Source organism: Moschus berezovskii, chromosome 17 (genome assembly GCF_049115385.1).
Source record: "Moschus berezovskii isolate FMDL1 chromosome 17, NW_MosBer_1.0, whole genome shotgun sequence".
NCBI classification, from domain to species: Eukaryota; Metazoa; Chordata; class Mammalia; order Artiodactyla; family Moschidae; genus Moschus; species Moschus berezovskii.
This window is the reverse complement of record NC_142476.1, coordinates 8719046-8740565: the sequence shown is the minus strand read 5'-3', so window position 1 is coordinate 8740565 and position 21520 is coordinate 8719046. Positions and strand designations below refer to the sequence as shown.

Sequence of the window (21520 nt, the reverse complement as noted above, 5' to 3'; positions counted from 1 at the left end):
AATTTGGAAAACTCAGCAGTGGCCACAGGACTGGAAAAGATCAGTTTTCATTCCAATCCCAAAGAAAGGCAATGCCAAAGATTGCTCACACTACCGCACAGTTGCACTCATCTCACACGCTAGTAAAGGCATGCTTAAAATTCTCCAAGCCAGGCTTCAGCAATTTCAGATGTTCAAGCTGGTTTTAGATAAGGCAGAGGATCCAGAGATCAAATTACCAACATCCGCTGGATCATGGAGAAAGCAAGAGAGTTCCAGAAAAACATCCATTTCTGCTTTATGGACTGTGCCAAAGCCTTTGACTGTGTGGATCACAATAAACTGTGGGAAAATTCTGAAAGAGATGGGAATACCAGACCACCTGACCTGCCTCTTGAGAAACCTGTATGCAGGTCAGAAAGCAACAGTCAGAACTGGACATGGAACAACAGACTGGCTCCAAATAGGAAAAGGAGTACGCCAAGGCTGTATATTGTCACCCTGTTTATTTAACTTATATGCAGAGTACACCATGAGAAACGCTGAGCTGGAGGAAGCACAAGCTGGAATCAAGATTGCTGGGAGAAATATCAATAACCTCAGACATGCAAATGACACCACCCTTATGGCAGAAAGTGAAGAACTAAAGAGCCTCTTGATGAAAGTGAAAGAGGAGAGTGAAAAAGTTATCTTAAAGCTCAACATTCAGAAAACTAAGATCATGGCATCTGGTCCCATCACTTCGTGGGAAATAGATGGGGAAATAGTGCAAACAGGGCTGACTTTATTTTTCTGAGCTCCAAAATCACTGCAGATGGTGATTGCAGCCATGAAATTAAAAGACGCTTACTCCTTGGAAGGAAAGTTATGACCAACCTAGATAGCATATTAAAAAGCAGAGACATTCCTCTGCCAACAAAGATATGTGTAGTCAAGGCTATGGTTTTTCCAGTGATCATGTATGGATGTGAGAGTTGGACTATAAAGAAAGCTGAGCATAGAATTGATGCTTTTGAACTGTGGTGTTGGAGAAGACTCTTGAGAATCTCTTGGACTGAGAGGAGGTCCAACCAGTCCATCCTAAAGGAGATCAGTTCTGGGTGTTGGTTGGAAGGACTGATGTTGAAGCTGAAACTCCAATACTTTGGCCACCTGATGCTAAGAGCTGATTAACTGGAAAAGACTCCTGCTGGGAAAGATTGAGGGCAGGAGGAGGAAGGGACAACAGAGGATGAGATGGTGGGATGGCATCACTGACTCAGTGGACATGGGTTTGGGTGGACTCCGGGAGTTGGTGATGGACAGGGAGGCCTGGCGTGCTGCGGTTCATGGGGTCACAAAGAGTCAGACACAACTGAGTGACTGAACTGAACACCTTTCTGGAGAAGGAAATGGCAACCCACTGCAATACTCTTGCCTGGAGAATCCCATGCACAGAGGAGCTTGATGGGCTGCAGTCCATGGTGTCGCAAACAGTTGGACACGACTGAAGCCACTTAGCACAACACCTTTTACTTTGTTTTCAGGGACTTAGCACAGACCACAATTCATGATCAGGAATTATCTACTGCTTGTTGAGATGAATTCAATTTTATCAATAATGAAAATGAGTATATTAAGTAGCATCTTTCTTGGATGCTTTGCACGGTATAATTAAATTCTAGAGATTTTGCCCCCTAGAATTTATAACCCTAATGAATGATAGAAAATTGCATTGCATAAACATGACAAATACTAACTGAAATTGACCCTCTTTTAATATGTCCTCTTATTTCACAACACTGATATCCACCACAATCCACATTCACATTTGTTAATGACACTTGTTTCTTATTGGATTTTTTGTTTTTGGGGGATACATTTTCATCATCACTGCTTGTTCTCTTTTAGCTCATTAAAGTAGTCTGATGAACTTCCTTACTCTCTCTGTAGTTTCTAAAACTACACTTTTGATAAAGCCACTTATTTATTTGAAGCCTTTCAACAATTCCCCACAGTCTATAGGGAAAAAAAAAAAAAAATCACACTCTTCCACTTGGCAATATAAATGCTCCTATGGTCTTTCCCAAAACTACTGATATCCATTATTGATCCACAAGTATACTATATTATGTCCAATCCAGTTTACCTATTGCATTTTTTCCTAGAACATGCCCCATGGAAGATCCACTGTTTGTACTAGCTGTTACCACTTGATGTCTAAAACGTGAATCCTAACATATAAAATTTACTTTCTTTCTAAAACTCTGCAGAAAGCTTTTTCTAATACTCTCATACCTCATACCAAGGATCCCCAACCCCCAGGCTACCAGTCCATGGCCAGTTAGGACCCAGGCCACAACAGAGCAGCAGGTGAATGGTGGGCCAGAAAGAGAAACTTTACTGTATTTAAAGCTGCTCCCCATTGCTTGCATTACCGCCTGAGTTCCACCTCCTGTCAGATCAGTAGCAGCATTATATTCTCATGGGAACATGAACCCTACGGTGCTTGAACCATCCTGAAATCATTTCCCCTCCCCACCACCACCAATCTGTGGAAAAACTGTCTTCCACAAAACCTGTCCCTGGTGCCAAAAAGGTTGGTGACTGCTACTTTATACCATGTTCCACTTTATCTGAATTGTTTTGCGAGTCTTATGTCTTCCAACACAAGTTCAAGGGTGTGATAAAGACGGGACCATATCTTTCAAGCACTTATCATCCTAATGCACATGGTAGCAAGAATAAGTTCAATGTGAACACAAATTGGGACACACAGAGGAACTTCCCTTGACTTTGTTACATGGGTTTACTAAAAGGAGATATTGCTTGGAATATGTAGCAGGAGGTACAGATTCAGCAAGTAAGAGCATCTTTATAATGAACATTTTAATTAGTCTTTTTTTGAAGCACATTTAATTATATATTTTTGTAAGTGACTAGAGTTTGTTTCTCTCCTACTTGCCATGTGGTAGAGAGATGTATTACCAGCTTCCTTCTGATACTAAAAAGGAGACTGAAGCGAAATCAAATGTGTTCATTCCATTGGACAAAAACACTAGTTAAGGATCTGACTCAGTAAATAGAATAATAATAGGCATATACATGTTTAGGAATAATGTGCCTTTTTCTATTCAAAGAATCGGACCATGTTTAGATAGCTGTCACTGATATAGTTCACATATTTTTTATTCCTCTAGAAAATCATTCTATTCACACTAACACTGAAAAATTAAACATACTCAACTATTATAAGCACTGTTTCTCAATAAGAAAAAAAGACAAAACTTTTTTTATAGGATTTAAGACCAAAAAGAATTCCTTCTGTTCGTCCCAATTATGTAAGAGTTAGTACCACTACCTATGTGGTCTTTTCAACACCTCCACCAGTCTCTCAGACACTGATACTGCTGACTGTCACCACCAGTCTCTCAGACACTGATCCTGCTGACTGTCAAGCAGACTGACGGCTTCACTGAGTGGCCCTGCACATAAAATTCAGAGTTCACTTTAACAGTCATTTGAACTTCACCGTATGAATTACGGACTGAGATACACTCTGCTTTGTCATGTCCAAAGGAAAGCTCCTCGTGAATATTAAATCAGAAATGGGAATGGTACCTTTCAAGTCAAATGATTTAAGCTACATACCGAGGTTTAGAAGGGCCTTTAAAAAAATATTTTACTTCCATGTGGAAAAACATCTCAAACTGAAACAATCTTGCACTTTTATTATAATAATGTGCATATGTATGTACGTATGTGATGCACATATATATATATTCATAGCTGTGACTGTTTTTTCAAAATATTTCCTTATATTGCAAAATTAAAATTCTTGGAGCCTTTGTATAAACCATATATATTAAATAACGTAGAAAGACCTCAAATAAATTGAGGCCATGACTTTTTCCCAAAAAAGTTGTATGTGATACCTAAAATAACATATGAGTAATTATAAAACCACATCATGATATGTAAAATATATTGAGTAGCCTGAGTGACTTCAAAGGTTTCATCAGTAACTCTGGCTCTGTGTTCAGTTCTTGGTCCGATCATGAAGTAAGGGATGATGGGAAAAGGAAGAAATGCTCAGCAGTCTCAGATCATGGTGTGATACCAGAAAGAGCAATGAACTGTATATTGGCAAGGTAGGTAGGGAGTTATTTCTGTGAATAACCACAGTGACTAAATTTCAAAAAGCTGTTTTGGAAAAATTAAAGAAGGTATTATGTACTCATGGATTGAGAGAATTAGTATTATTAAAATGTCCACAATACTCAAAGTAATCTAAAGATTCAATACAATCCGTATCAATATTCCAGTGGCATTCCTCATAGAAACCTAACATTTTTATGGAATCATAAAAGACCCCAAATAGCCAAATCAATCTTGAGAAAGGAAAACAAAGCTGGAGGCAACATGCTCTCTGGTGTCAAACTATCTTACAAAACTATAGTAATCAAAACAGTATGGTATTAGTACAAAAACAGACACTTGATCAGAACAGAATAAAGAACCCAGAAATAAGCCCATGCATATTTGGTCAATTAACTTACAACCAAGGAGGCAAGAATATACAATTAGAGCAAGGACAGTCTCTTCAATAAATGGTGTTGGGAAAATTGGACCGCTACATACAAAAGAATGAAACTGGACAATGATCTTACACCATGCAAAAAATTAACTGTGGATTAAAAACTTGAACATAAGACCTGAAACTATAAAACTCCTAGAAGAAAACAGAGGCAGTAAGGTCCTTCACACAGGCTTTGGTGATCATTTGAATCTGAGACCAAAATGAAAGGCAACAAAAGCAAAAGTAAACAGATGGAACTACTTCAAACTGGAAAGCTTCTACACAGAAGAGGAAACCATCAACAAACTGAAAAGGCTGTCTACTTAATGGAAGATAATATGTGTGACTGATAAATCTCATAAAGGACTGATATCCAAAATATATTAAAAACTTACACAATTCAAAGGGCTTCCCAGGTGGAACAGTGGTAGAAAATCCACCTGCCAATGCAGGAGATGCAAGAGAAACAGGTTTGATCCCTGGGTCGAGAAGATCCCCTGGAGTAGGAACTGTCAATCCAGTCCAGTATTCTTGTCTGGGATAAATCATGGACAGAGGACCCTGGTGGGCTACAGTCCACCTAGTCCACAACTAAGTGACTAACCACACAAACATATAACAATTCAAGAGCAAAAAAGCAAACAATCCAATTAAAAAATGGGCAGAAAATCTGAATATACAGTTGTTTTTTTTTTTTTTTTAAAGACAGACAACCAACAGGCCAATGAGAAAAGGCTCAGTATCATTAGTCATCAAGAAAATGTAAATCAAAGCCACACTGAGATATCATTTCAGACCTGTCAGAAGGGCTACTATGTCAGAAGGGCTACTATGAACAAGGGCTACTATGAACAAGAACAAAATAACAATTGTTGCAGAGGAGTACACCCTCCTGCACTGCTGAGAACGTGAACTGGTACAGTTCCTCATGGAAAACACTATAAAGTTCTTCAAAAAATTAAAAATAGAACTACAATGAACTACAATGTGATCCAGAAACTCCACTTTTGGGTATTTATCTGAAAAAATGAAAACATGAACTCAAAAGGATATATGCAACCCTATGTTCATATCAATATTATTTATAATAGCTAACATACAGAAACAATCTAAGACTCCACTGATGGATGAATGTAATAAATAAATTCTGCCATATATGTGCATGTTTAATATATATTTCAGTCGAAAAAAAAAAGAGAGAAAGTGAATAAAATCTTCATTTGTAACAACACAAATGGACCTCAAGGGCATCATGCTACATGAAATAAGACAGAGAAAGACAAATACCATATGATCTCTCTTATATGTGGAATCTAAAAAGTATATATATAAATTTTAAGAAAGAAAAAGCTCATAGATACAAAGAACAGACTACTGGTTGCCAGGGTCTCAGATAAGAAGTGGGAGAAATGGGTGAATTGTTTGTTTTAGTTTAAATAAATTGATTTATTTAAAATAAAAAATTGCACCTGCAGTTTGAAAACATAAAAATGTATTCTCAGGAAAAAAAAATTGAGGAGTCAGTTAGTCAAGAATATTGAATACTAGGCTGAGAAGTTTAAATTTCACATAATAAGCATCAGTGACATGAATATTATGTTAAAATTATGTTAAGAAGATTGTGATGAAAACGCTTGAGTTGAATGAGACTTGAGTTGGCCATAGAGGTTATTGGATGTGGGATGCAAAGGAAAGGCTTGCAACAATGAAGTATGCTAACAAGACTTATATTAATTTAAATAAGAAAGAATGAAATCCTACCAGAAAAGGATAGAGATCAAAAACTAACTAAAAAAAGCAAGTTGAAAAGATAATACAAAACTACTGTGAAGTTTTGAAATGGAGAATTCTGGAGGATTATAATGATATTGGTGATGGTGGATAAACTGAAAAAATTTTCCGGTTTGAGGCTATTTTTATCAATTACTTAGCAACCAGAAGTTTGCTATAAAAACTATGCATTTAACATATATCTCTATGTATATGAAGATAAGAAAGGGCTATATGAATAATTAAATTCAGGATATTTACAAGTTCTTAATATAATATTAAACTATATAATATATACTTTAGGTATTTCTGGGAAAAGAAAATAAATTAATCTAACATTTGTGAGCAGGTAAGAATAACTACAATTCAGGCTTCTGTTTTGGTTAGAATCCTTATAGATTTTTCATTCAGTAACTGACCCCAGGCTCTACTGATTACATTTATCCTTAAGGTTCACAACAAAGAATACAGTTCTAAACTCACTTAATTCTTAATTCTGAATCAAAGCCATCTATATATATATACATATATAAACTTTTTAAGGAGGATTACATGAAAAAATATAACCCATCAGTAACCTGGAGGGTTTCTTTTTTTGTCCTGAAATACACTTGTATGTGTCCTATAGATCTGCTTTAAGTGAATAAATCTTTCTAGTTACATCAGCACCTGGCAGTGAGAATATCACAAAAGTCTTGTGAAATCTGCTATTATTTTATGACAGAAGAGTGGGTGAGGACACTGTACACCAGGCAAGATCCCTGGGAACAATGTCCTTTCAATTTGAACACCAAGGCAAGCTGTATTCCTCCTGAGCTGCAGGTTTATTTCTCATCTTATGTGACTGATCATGTCTTTTGCTCTTTCTAACTCTGTTGTCCATCTCCAGTAGCTACTTAGTGAATCTTGGAATTCATACTGTGTACCAACTCTATCTTGGATTCATTTTTGCCCCCTTATTGCATTTTTCTTCAGCTCTGTTTTTCTATTTATGATATTGCAGGTGTTTATGCGGATCACTGCAAATTTTTTTAGAACAAGTGAAACATATTAATAGGTACACCTCCATATTAAGGCCTCCATTAAGCAGTTTCACATTGCCACATTTAGACATCATAACATCTCACAAGAGGGTTTCCATGAGCACCAGCAAGATGGCTGAGAAAAATTAATTTCAGGTAGGTACCAATATCTTAGGGAGTAAGTATAGTAGAAAACCCCATAGTTACATGAGAAATATTAAAAAAAAAAAAAAACCTAGCCTTATAAAAAGAAAGGTAGTTGTGAACTGTTGTGACTGTTGTCAACTGTTGTGACAAGGGATGTCAATTACCTTTACCCATGCATGAGTGATAGTCGCTCAGTCCTGTCTGACTCTCTGTGACCCCATGGACTTGTAACCTCCCAGGCTCCTCCATCCATGGAATTCTCCAGGCAAGAACACTGGAGTGGGTTGCTATTTCCTTCTCCAAGGTTGCCCATGAATACTTAGTTACTAAGTCGTGTCCAACTTCTTGAGACCCCACAGACTATAGCCCACCAGGTTCCTCTGGCCATGTTATTTCCCAGGCAAGAATACTGGAGTGGATTTGCCATTTCCTTCTCCAGTCAATTACCTGTAGCCTATCTTTAATAAAAATAGCAATAAATATTTAAATAAATAAATCTCTGCCTTGATTGTTTCACTAATTTCCTACTTCAATCCACTTTCTTCAGATTGTGAAAAGAACAGTACTCTATATGGATGGGGGAAAATTATTTTCTCCCAGAAAATATTATCAGTTTCAAAAATTCTGTAACTTTGCTGTTGAGTTACTCAAGTGATGCTGGCCTAAAGGGATGCAGATGGTCTGTGATTTTTCTACCTTCCAAAGTATTCACATTTGTTTGCATTTTGTTCTGTCTGTTATTTCACAGGATTAAACCACATTTGTTTAGTTGTAAACATAGTGGGTAGGCAGAATAATTAGATTCTGGTTCTAGCTCTCAGGATTATGTAACTGGGAACAAGGCATGAATTTCTGTACCTCAGGACATTCATCTGTAAGAAGGGGAAGATGACCAGATTCCTCAGAGCTGGTGTGAAGATTCAGTGAAATAATACACATGCTTAGAACAATGTGTGGTGTTCTGCACCCTCTTCATATCATCATTTATTTTCATTTCATCTTCTTCTGTATTTTCAGGGGAAACAGGTGGCATAGCACAGGAACTCTTGTAGAGAGATAGACAAGAAATAGAAACATAACACTGAAAGCTTCCATCTATAATTTGCCAGTGTCATCACCGCATGGTGCGGCAGTGACTAAAGTCATCACCGTCCCTGCTGACCAGCTTGTGCAGCTTACTAATCACCCAATTCGATTCTGAGGGCGTGGACTGGCATTTTCACTTTTGACAGACCTGACACCGCAGGCTGTCCATTATTCAACCACACATCTGGTGCCTCTGTCCCAGGTTGCCTGCAATATGTGGACAATCTACAAATCTTCCCACAGGGAGTTGGATGAGGTTAAAACGTGTCAATTCGCTTTTATCCCTATTCGCACAGTGCTTTACAAGATGAGTTAAGGATGCCCTGGATAGAGCAGTTCATCGTTCTGTTTCTGTGCAAGGTGCAGTGCAGGAAGCCAAGAGCAAGCTGCCCTTTAGTCCTTAGATTCAGAGTTTTCTGGCTTTGTGTGCAAGCTCCTGCTCTCACACAGACTTGGGCAGTGTGAAAAGTAGAATAAAACTCTGAGTTCCAGGAAGACGCACACAGAGAGAAATGATTCTTGATCTTTAAAGCCGGGGCATCACTGCAGTAGTGCTGAGAGAGCTAAGGGGCTTCCCAGACGGTGCAGCAGTAAAGAATCCGCTTGCTAATGCAGGAGACGCAGAAGCCGCAGCTTCCATCCCTGGGTCAGGAAGATCCCCACGAGGAGGAAATGGCAACCAACTCCAGTATTCTTGTCTGCAGAATCCTATGGACAGAGGAGCCTGGGCTACAGCCCATGGGGTCACAAAAGAGTTGGACGTGACTGAGCATACTGAGCAAGAGAGCTGAAGCACAATCCGAAGACAGGCCCAGTAATGAGTCTAAACAGGAAAGGGACTCGCTGCTAGTCAACAGTGCCCTATGGACCAGCCAGGCTTCTCAGTCTGCGCTTCTCTGTCTGCTTTTCCCTCACTGCTTCTATTTGTCAAGGAGAAAAAAAGAAAATGACAAAGATCAATATCATTGATCCAAGAAAAAACTGGGGAGCGAAATCTCACTTTCCTAGTCTTGCTTTTCTGCAAATCCTCTTTCCTGAAACCCTAGGAGTACATCCCCTCTACTCCTTTCAGGAAATGAGAACTTTTCAGCCTCTATGGAATCCCCTCCCCAACTCTAATCCCATCCCCACTTCCCAGCCAAAGCAGAGAAGTACAGAATTGATGCTTTTGAACTGTGGTGCTGGAGAAGACTCTTGAGAGTCCCTTGGACTGCAAGGTGATTCAACCAGTCCATTCTAAAGAAGATCAATCCTGGGTGTTCATTGGAAGGACTGATGCTAAAGCTGAAACTCCAATACTTTGGCCACCTCATGCAACGAGTTGACTCACTGGAAAAGACTCTGATGCTGGGAAGGATTGGGGGCAGGAGAAGGGGACGACAGAGAATGAGATGGCTGGATGGCACCACCAACTCGATGGACATGAGTTTGAGTGAACTCCAGGAGTTGGTGATGGACAGGGAGGCCTGGCGTGCTGTGATTCATGGGGTCGCAAAGAGTCGGACATGACTGAGTAACTGAACTGAACTGAACTGAAACTTACCAGGGATACATTGAATTCATTTACATAAATAATTTACTTTTCCAAGTTAAGAGCAGAGCTTCCTCCCTTCACTTGAAACTGTACTACAATTCAGAGTCTCCTTAAGAGACTCTAGTTCTGGTTATTAAGAAAACAAGGTCAGAAATTTTGTGTTCACTCTTCTGCTTCCAGATGACCAGACATAAAGGACCCAATGCCATTCTCAGAGTGCTTTCTTGCCTTCACAATGTCTGAGCTTCTATTTATCTGCTGGAAACATAAATGTGGTCTCTTTTGTATGTGACAGATATTCAGTCAAATATCACAGTGGCTCAAGGTCATGCAGTACCCAGATACTGGGACAAATGCTGAGGCCAACTGTACATGAACAAAGCTTTGAGTTAGAGAGATGGTGGACAATACAAGGGAACCTCAGCTCCTAAGGAACCACAGCCTCTGTTCTGCAATACACAAGTGTATAACAAAACAACAGTGACGATGCATAACTTAGAAACGTTATCAATAGTAACGATTGTCTTAAGCAAAAGAAAACTAATAATGTAATCAGGTTGGTTGGAGAAGGAAATGGCAACCCACTCCAGTACTCTTGCCTGGAAAATTCCATGGACTGAGGAGCCTGATGGGCTACAGTCCATGGGGTCGCAAATGTGGCAAATTTCTCGGTTTCTTTGTCAATTATAATCGAAGCACAATAATCATTATTTACAAGTGTGTATTAGGTATAAATATTTAATATGGATTACATTAAATGTCTGACAGATTAACAATGTTCTATATTTTATAGAAATGCAAGGGTAAATATATATATCTAAGGTAGTCTTTATAATTTGCTTCTTCATAACATTTGGGTCATTTGCTTACAACTTTAAAAACCTAACATATCACCCCCATGACTACCAGAAAGAAGATTCTGGCTCAGTTTATCTTTATCTATTCTACCTGGGCAGTACACTCAGTGTGAAGGGGACTGCAAGTCCCCCCACTTTGCTTGGATCATAGTTTTCATGATTGCATAAAACTAGTTTGAATTTGTACTGAGGCTGAGATTTTCTCAGTGCTATATATGCACCTTTCTTCTCATTATTCTCCAAGTAATTTTCTCTTAAAGTGCAATTTGATTACTATCTGATGATTAAGATCCCAAGACCTATTTTAAAAATTCCATATCTAGTCAAAAACTGTCAAAGAGTAAAAGCAACTGTTCTTCTGGATCATTACCTATTGTTTTGATTCTTTTATAGAGACATTTTAATTTAGCAACTTAAGACTTAGGAAAAACATTAGTTTAAAATATCTTGATTGAAAAAAATATTGATCAAAAATATTTAATATTGCTCAGAAAAGGTCACTGTTATTTAATTTCACTGTATAAATATACAAAGAAACTAGTGAAATAACACTGTAAAAAATATTTCTTTTTGCTTCATTTTCTAAAAGCAATTCAGACAAGCACAACATATAAGTAAGACAACATTGGCAATACACAAATACACTAATAAAAACAGATGAACCATCAATGACAAAATAATACATAAACATGAACAAGAGCATGACTGGAAACCCCAGAAGTATCACATTCAGTATTAGCTAAGTATATTATTAATTTAATGTTTATTTTGTACCAATAATAAAAACTACAATAAATTTTCATTTATATTATTTATCTTAAAAAAAAAAAAAAAGGCAAGGGTTAGTCACTCAGTTATGTCTGACTCCTTTGGGACCCCATGGACTGTAGCCCACCAGGCTTCTCTGTTTCTGGGATGTCAAGCAAGAATACTAGAGTGGGTTGCCATTTCCTTCTGCAAATATATATATATTTATGTAAAGTCAATTTTTACACCATTACCTATTTCAGTAGCAGGTAATATTTTTATTGCCTCATTCATAGAAATTTCTCTTAATACGAAGCTCTAACAGATATAGAACTATCTGGATTCTCAAATAATAAATGCTGAAATCATTTTTATAGATATTGCATATGCATGGTTGGTTCCACTATGTATAGATAATATACAGATAACTGGATAGTTAATTAAACAGTAAAATTAAAATTTAATTATTTTTAATAGCACAAAATATTTTTAAAGTGTATTAACAACCTGAATATAAACATTCAGAATAAGAACTTTACATTAAATGGATACTTTCAAAATAATACATAATTTAATAAGGGAGATAAAATTGATAACATATAAATTTGCCATGTGCCAACCCAAAACCATTACCCAAATTCAATTTGATTATATAAAGTCACAGAAAATAATTTTTTAAAATAGAAAACTAAAAAAAAAGAGAGAAAAAATAACAACAAAAAATAAAGTCACATATTTACATTGTATGATATATAAACTCACCTATACTCCAAAAGCTATCCAACAGTCTCTCCATTTTATAAATACCTCTTAGCTATTAATTGATTGAATTGCACATTTTGTTCAAGTTCTTTTATATTTTCAATTACCACAATGCATTAGGTGACTTGTTTGCATTACATGTAAATGCTAACTATAAAATATGAATGATACACTTAAAATTACTTGAGTTACAACACCTGACCAAATATCTGAACACTAGAATATTGTTAATTAAATAAATGGCCTACTCCCATATGACTGCAACTGAGAATTGTCCATTAACAGCAATTTATCCACAGTTGTGATAATTTATCCACATCTACTGCATTGTGTTCCAAACTTTAAAATTACTAAGTCATGATGAAGGATGAGAAGGGCTTGTTCAAACTGTCTGAAGACATTAAATATCTGAAATTTACCAATCTTTAACTGCAAGAGAATATTAAAAATCTTTATTGTTTTATAAATCTTAAAAAACTAAAATAGGAAAACAATGCATTTTAACTCTACAATTTTACGTATTACAGAATGGTCCCCACAGAAGATCAATTAAATTTTCAGTCTCTACTCATATTGGTTTCATTAAAGAGTAACTTTGATGATATTAAGTTCAGTTCAGTTCAGTCGCTCAGTCGTGTCCGACTCTTTGCGACCCCATGAATCACAGCACACCAGGCTTCCCTGTCCATCACCAACTCCCAGAGTTCACTCAAACTCACGTCCATCCAGTCAGTGATGCCATCTAGCCATCTCATGCTCTGTCGTCCCCATCTCCTCCTGACCCCAATCCCTCCCAGCATCAGAGTCTTTTCCAGTGAGTCAACTCGTCACATGAGGTGGCCAAAGTATTGGAGTTTCAGCTTTAGCATCAGTCCTTCCAATGAACACCCAGGACTGATCTCCTTTAGAATGGACTGGTTGGATCTCCTTGCAGTCCAAGGGACTCTCAAGACTCTTCTCCAGCACCACAGTTCAAAAGCATCGATTCTTCGGCGCTCAGCTTTCTTCACAGTTCAACTCTCACATCCATCCATGACCACTGGAAAAACCATAGCCTTGACTAGACAGATCTTAGTAGTCTAAATATTAGATTTAAAGTATATAGAAGACTTTGAGCCATCTCTAGTGATTTTAGCTACTTTATTTTCAAGCAAACACTGAATATACTACTTACAAATGGTGGATGCTCTTCTTGACAGTCTCTAAATAGAAATTCTGTAAGGACATCATCATAACATAAGCAATACTGTCAACATCATGGCAGAAATTCACTTAAAATTATATCTGTGAACTCCTCCCTGATGAAGCCTTGTTTTCATATTCTTTCTTATGTTCTTCCCAAAGCCTAACTTCATGGAGCCCTGAGATGTAGCATGCATTCAAGCATTAGCTGACTGGATAAAAGACTGCTCAGTTCAGTTCACTCACTCAGTCGTGTCTGACTCTTTATGACCCCATGGACTGCAGGACGCCAGACTTCCCTGTCCATCACCAACTCCCGGAGCTCACTCAAACTCATGCCCATCAAGTCAGTGATGATGAGTCAGCATCTCATCCTCTGTCATCCCCTTTTCCTCCTGCCTTCAATCTTTCCCAGCATCAGGGTATTTTCTAATGAGCCAGTTCTTTGCATCAGGTGGCCAAAGTATTGGAGTTTCAGCTTCAGCATCAGTCATTAGTCACGACTGATTTTCTTTAGGATTGACTGGTTTCATCTCTTTGCAGTCCAAGGGACGCTCAAGAGTCTTTTCCAACACCACAGTTCAAAAGCATCAATTCTTTGGTGCTCACCCTTTATGGTCCAGCTCTCACATGCATACATGAATACTGAAATTCATGGCTTTGACTTAGACAGACCATTGTCGGTAAAGTAATACCTCCACTTTTTAATACGCTGTCCAGGCTTTTCATAGCTTTTCTTCCAAGGAGCAAGTGTCTTTTAATTTCATGGCTGTGTCACCATCTGCAGTGATTTTGGAGCCCAAGAAAATAAAGTCTGTCAGTGTTTCCATTGTTTCCCCATCTATGTGCCATGAAGTGATGGGACCAGATGTCATGGTCTTAGTTTTCTGAATGTTGAGCTTTAAGCCAACTTTTTCACTCTCCTCTTTCACTTTCATCAAGAGGCTCTTTAGTTCCTCTTAACTTTCTGCCATAAGGGTGGCATCATCTGTATAGCTGAGGTTATTGATATTTTTCCCTGCAATCTTGATCCCAGGTTGTGCTTCATCCTGCATGGCATTTCTCATGGAAGGTCCCTTGGAAAAGAAAAGGCGACCTACTCTAGTATTCTTGCCTGGGAAATCCCATGGACAGAAGAGCCTGATAGGCTACAGTCCATAGGGTTAGAAAGAGTCAGACATGACTGAACACGAGCATTAGAGGATAAGATTTACACAAGGATCCAGCCTGGTGGCTTAGATGATAAAGCATCTGCCTACAATGAGGGAGACCTGGGTTCGATCCCTGGGTTGGAAAGATCCCCTGGAGAAGGAAATGGCAACCCACTCTTGTACTTTTGCCTGGAAAATCCCATGGACAGAGGAACCTGGTAGGTTACAGTCCATAGGGTCACAAAGAGTTGGACACAACTGAGCGACTTCACTTTCACATAGAATACAGATCTATTACACACACAGTGTACATATACATACATATTACATGTGTTTTACATGTGTGTCTGTTTCCCTAGCAAAAGGTGGTACAATATAAATACAAGTGAATTATCCATGGTTTACAGAAAATCTATAGTGTGGAATACACACTTCTGTATTAACACAGACTCACCAATGTTCCCTCTTTAACACTACCCCTTCACACACAGAGATATGCCTCACTCGGTTTTACATGCCAATCCACCATATCCCATTAAGACTGAGCTTAAAATTCTTGAAATGAAGAGCTCTACTTTCCTCTCCTCTAATTCCCCCCCATCATTTCTAGAATGTGCCACTAGATGGGGAATATATCCATTTTGATGCAGATTCCACCAGAAGCAGACCTTGAGATAAGGATGGAAGTGTAAGTGGTTTACTTGGGAAATGATCCAGAAAATACCAGTTAGGAAAAGAGGGAAGAAAGCTAATAATGCTCACAGTATCAAGCCAGTTACCCCCCATGCCAATTAGAGTGGGGTCCCACAGGACACAGTATAAAGAACATAAGCCAGAACGGTCCCAACCAAGGAACTAGGAGGCTACAGTATTTATCTAACAAATCTGTATTTACTCAGTGGTACTTCTGGCTTGCTCTCCAAGAGGGCCGGGTGTGCACGTAAGGCCAAGAGGAAAAAAACAAAAAATATCAGGCAGAGGGTGTTCCTAGAAAACATCCAGAGAATATGGGCAGAGCACTAAATGCATCTGTTGGCAGAACTGTCTACTTATTCCCGGATTAAAGAGTGCTTCCTCCTTTTCTCTGTAGGAATTGAGCCCACGAAGATAACTGAGAACAACACTGCTACTCACACTTAATTGCAAAAAGAAATTTGTGACCATACTGAAGGCAAAATAGATGACTTCACTTGCAAACTTTGACTCGTGGATTAAGAAGGGAACGCAATGAAGAGCACCTCACCTATGCTAGATTCCATAAAATTATTCTTATAAATTGAAATTTAATTAGGTAGAGGGAAATTAGGAGCTTCTTAAGTAATTTGAGTCACAAAGGACTGAACCCAAGTGTCATCTTTACACTTATAAGGTATATCACCATAACAAGTAATGTTCCAGAAACTGAGTTTCCCAGTCCTTAAAATAATTACCTATAATTCAAGGACTATCAGAGAATTGACTGAAATAATAAATATCGTAAGTTAACATATACGTATGCCTTTACATGTATGTTACACACACACATACACATATAACATATAGGATAGCTAACATATAGCACTAGCTAAGTACTCAGTGTAAACTGTTAGTTTTACAGAAATATCTTACAGAAATAAAATTACTGGAATTTGTAACAGCTGAATGACTTGCCTAAGGTCACTCAGGTAGTCAATAAATAAGCACAGCATTGAAATCTAGGTCCTCCCTATTAACCAAAGGATCTTGTCTTCAAAGACGGACAACAAACATAACCAAAACTAAAAAGTAAGTTTTCACAGAGGCACAAAATTACCCTTAAATGTGAATGAACAATGTTTAAAATGTTAATATTGTAACTGAATAGGACCCTATGGGGAGTTCCCAAGACAGATTTCCCCCCACCATGTCCTCTGCCTGCCCCTTGTCTATAGAAAACTTTAGCCTCCGAGGCTGAGTTCCAAAGAATAAATTTAACTGGAGAAGTGGGGAAATGGCAGAAAGAAAGGAAAACAGTCAAGCAAAACAAAATAAGAATATGTGAGCCATTAAACAAAGTCAAGGACCTCAACGGCCATCAAAACATTCTGAGCCCTGATCTTTAGGCTATCCTGCAGACACTAAGACCCCTACTAGGTGGAAGAAGTTAACTTCCTGCTGTCCACAACCTGGTAGACCCCAAGCTTGTTTAGAACCAGAAAGTTGAAAGTGTAGACTCCTGATTACCTCATCACCAACCAATCAAAAGAATGTCCAGGAGCTGCACACACTGCCCCTCCTCCACATTCTGTCTTTAAAAACATCTCCCTGAAAGCTATTGGGAAGTTTAGGCATTTCCAGAACCAGCTACCTGGACTCCTTGTTTGGTGCCCTGAAATAAGGACTGCACTTGACAGTGGCTCAGATGGTAAAGAGTCTGCCTGCAGTGCGGGAGACTCGGTTCCATCCCGAGGTCAGGAAGTTTCCCCTGGAGAAGGAAATGGCAACCCACTCCAGTATTCTTGCCTGGAAAATCCCACGGATAGAGGAGCCTGCAGGCTACAGTCCATGGGGTTGCAAAGAGTTGGACACGACTAAGCAACTTCACTTTTTCTTTTGCCTTCACCACAAAGCATTGTCAGTAGATTGGCTTTACTGCACAGGCAAGTGGACCCAAGTTTAGTTTGGAAACAATATTTTATTAGTAAATACGGCCGAATTTTAGAGTTAAACTTGGGCTAGTATAAACATATTATAAAAGGGATTTTAAAAGTGCAAAACATTTTTTAACATGGCAATGACTCATTTAGGATGCATTCAACTAACCAAAATTCTTAATTAACTAAATATTTTCAGCATCCCTAGAAAAGTGAGGGCAACCCCATGAGCAATCATCATCTTGGATACGATGTTTAAAACACAAACAAGGCTACCACCACCAGTCCAAAATATGTCTTCTATGTACTCTGCCCAACTCATATTTTTGCAATGAAGATTTCTATTCAATTAATACATGATGATCCTGACGTCCTGAAGGAACAAATACAGATTCAATCACTATGAACACCAAGCTGCACTTGATGAGCCACTGAGCTAAGTTAAAATAGTGTATCTAAATGTCAATTAGCACTGAAATTTAAATATTCTTTTCTTCATCTTTAGTCAAACAGAACACCTTACTTTCCAAGCATACTGGTATGAATCTTTTAATATTTATCAATAGATACCTTTTTACCTAAAGAGACTGAACTGAAATATCATCTCCAAAACATCTATATCCCTTTAAATTACTAATATGAGACCAAAGAAGGCCACAATTGATGCCCCAGATAAAATCCCCTGTGTGTAGTGTGGGTTTGTATTGGGAGCTGAGATGGGAGGAAGGTATTTCCCAGTGGTTGAACAAGGAGAATCTGAATGGGGCCAATAATGGAATTTTCATGTAATTAAAACAGAACAGCAATACCAAACTGAAGTTTAACGAAACATTTCAGTTGAGTTGAAAGTCTAGTTAATATACACATATTATTTTAAAACAAGGAAATGTGGTATGTGATACTTAAATGACTATTTCAGAAAATACTAAATTCAATGAAACATAAAACGTACTTCTTAAAAAATAATAATAAGACATAACAGGAGTAATTCCAAAAGTTTAACGAGGCAAAGGAGTGGTGCTATATATAAAACACATGAGCAATATTTTGCTAATAACACTCTAGTTTTGAAAATTATGTTTTGATTTTGTGACATATATACTATTTAGGTTAAATACATTATTTATGAGAAGGTTGGATCATGCTATACGAACACATTATGAATAATAATCACGGTTACCCGTTCAAAGTGAGTTTTTTTCCATTGCAAACGCTGTCATTTTCACTAACTACCTGTTACATATTGAAACCAACTGTCTACCTGCGTCTCCAAATGTTTAAAAAGCATAAAATTCCCAGTGGCAGGTGGACACCTAACCAGGACAAGACCGACACGGAGTAAGTAAACAGGTTCAGGAGATTTGTGTGCTTTTTCAATCAACTCGGATGCATTTTCGAATTTGATTAACAACATCCAAGGGAAAAATATGAAAACTGATCGGCAGAGATGCTGCGTGCCATTTGGATGTACTACACCTCTCACACCAGCCTCATCCACACCCTGGGCAAGCACAGATAGACAAAAGAATAAGCACCAAATAAATGCAATAAATACATTGCAGGGGTCCGAAAGTGAAAAGGAGTTCCTTGCCTACACCAGTTGCCCTATAGTCAAAATGGAGAGACACGTCAGAGTCCCTCTCCCTGCCTCCCCAAGCTCCGGCTCCCTTTCCTCGTCTCCCTCCTTTTAGCCTTTCGGCCTCCCCATCCCTCCCTTTTCCAGCTGAATCTCCGGAGCCACACTGCAGCACACCACTCACCTGTCGTCGTTCTGCCATCCTTGGTCCCCGAGCAGCAAATCCCGAAACCTGTACCTGGGAGGCAGAGGGGGCACTTCGCTCTCCAGATCAACCATCCTTCCTCAAAGAGTGGGAAACGTGAGACAACGAATGGAGGAGGCGAGGAGGGCGAGCGAAAGAAAATATTGCGGAGTGGGGAGGGCGAGGACTTGTTAAAGGCGGCGGCGGGAGCGGGGACCGCAGCAGGGGAGGGGGCCTGGGAGGGGGAGGGGGTCTGCGCCCAGCCGGAAGCTGAGGCCGAAAGGGGCCGGCTCCTCTCCTCCGGAGGGTGTGATGGGGATGATGCAAACCCAGCCCAGGAGCAAAAGTCTGGCTCTGACAAGGACCGACGATGCCAAGGAACCGCCCCCAGGCTGGGCGCCGCCTCTGGTCGCCAGGACTCGGGGGAGGCGGGAATGCAAAAGTTACTTCGCCCGAAAAAAAAGAGAAAAGCCGCGCGGTGCCTAGAAAGAGAGGAGAGGGGTGGGCGTGCGCGCAGCGCGAGGGTGAAAGCCCGTCCCGCCCCCGGAGGCAGGCGCGACCCTCCTCGGAGGGTAGCCCAGCCTGCAGCAGGTTCCCGCAGGCGGACGCCCCGCACGGCCGCGCAGGCGCCGGGGGGCCTGGGGCTGGGGGTCCCGGCGCAGCGCAAGGGCTCTCCCCGTGGGCGGGGCCGCCGCGGAGGCCCCGCCAATGAGACGCCCCTCTTTAGCATAACGGTGACGGAGGTGCCGGGGGACGACCAATGGGGGCGAGCCTAATTAGCGTGTTCCCGGGCTGAGACCCCCACCTCCAGAGGAGGGGGACCCGCGCGCGCCGAGTGTCCCCAGGTCACCCGGCTCCTCGTCTTTGGCCGCCTTCATCCAGGTAGGCGGCGTGGAAATGGCACGTTCTTGGAGAGGGAATCCCCGCTCCAGCCTCAGGAAAGTCCTAGTCTTTTTTTTTTCCTCACAGCCTGAAAGCCAGGGAGGTGTTTCCCTGATCCTGGAAAGGAATGAATAAGGGCCACTTTAGGCCGCTGCAGAGAAGTGTTTAGATGTTCGGAGACATACTAGGGCAAGATTGGGGTGCTGTGGGCTTCCATGTGGCCTTCGCCTTGCTCAGTGCGCCCCCGCTAGTGGTCCACGCCGGCAGAGGAAGGGTGAACACGAGGGTCCACAGCCTGCTTTTCAGAATGGACCGCAGCTTATGGGAACATGCCTATGTTGCTCTCCTACCAAAAACCGATTCCGTCAGGGTATGTACATTCACACACCACCTACTTCTCTGAGAGACACGGGCCTGAGGGTACAGAGAAGATTGTGTCACGGCCAGAGGCCTCAGGGATCTCATCGTTTGCTTGGAGGATCAAGCTTATAAATGCAGTGATACAACATGAGACACAGTAAGCCAACAACATACAGAGTTTTGGAAATACCTATGAGACAACACACTTTTTCATGCACGGAAGGGTCAAGACAGAAAATGAACCAAGTCTTATATGTTACTTTGCAACTTACTCAAGGAAAGGGAAGAAAGCAGTGGAGCAAGCAGAGAGAATCCTTTGAGTGCAGACAAAATGATAGTTAAAATTGTTTGGTTCATTCAGGAGTCAGTGATTAATTTGGTATGATTAAATTCTCAGTGAAGTCATGGAGTGGAGGGTTAAATACAGAAAGTTAGAAATTCAAGAAGAAATCAAAATGTATAAGCAGAGAAAATAGAGTGAGCACCTACCTAAATCTTAAGAATCAGTGGAAATAGATGTCTCTAACTTGACTCACTGGAAAAGACTCTGATGCTGGGAAAGGTTGGGGGCGGGAGGAGAAGGGGACGACAGAGAATGAGATGGCTGGATGGTATCACCGACTCTGTGGACATGAGTTTGAGTGAACTCCAGGAGTTGGTGATGGACAGGGAGGCCTGGTGTGCTGTGATTCATGGGGTCGCGGGGAGTCGGACACGACTGAGCGACTGAACTGAACTGAACTGAATTTCCAGATCCTACCCATTCTTCCAGACCCACCTCAAATGACATCTCCTCTATTAGATTTCCTGATGCTTCCAGTTGGCTAAGATGCCTTCTTCCTTTGAACCTTTCATACCCTCTGTGAGGGTTTTGCTTGGAGTGCTTATTATTTTCTGGCTGGCTGTGTGATTAACTGTGCATTTTTTCTACATCTTATCCCCTTTCCCGTGGCTTATCTTTCTAGCACAGTGCCTTCAAAATGAGTAACATCTCAACACGTACTGTTGAGATGCATTAAAAGCTCTTAAACCTAGGAAGTTAATCTTTTTTTTTCACTTTGGCTTTAGCTCCAAAGTTATGTGTTTATAGTTTGTTTTCTGTTGTGTGTGT

General features: G+C 40.0%; 1 protein-coding gene across 6 annotated transcripts in view; it reads right to left on the bottom strand.

Annotated features, from left to right (window-relative positions):
* KCNT2 (potassium sodium-activated channel subfamily T member 2) overlaps positions 1–19365 on the bottom strand; it is a 448004-nt gene extending 428639 nt beyond the window's left edge. For all 6 annotated transcript variants that reach the window (XM_088845012.1, XM_088845009.1, XM_088845010.1 and 3 more), the window contains exon 1: positions 19168–19365. In XM_088845012.1, coding sequence (XP_088701138.1) covers positions 19168–19262 — 95 coding nt within the window. In that variant the 5' untranslated portion in view covers positions 19263–19365. The remainder of the gene's footprint in view (positions 1–19167) is intronic.
* Positions 19366–21520: the final 2155 nt, after the last annotated feature.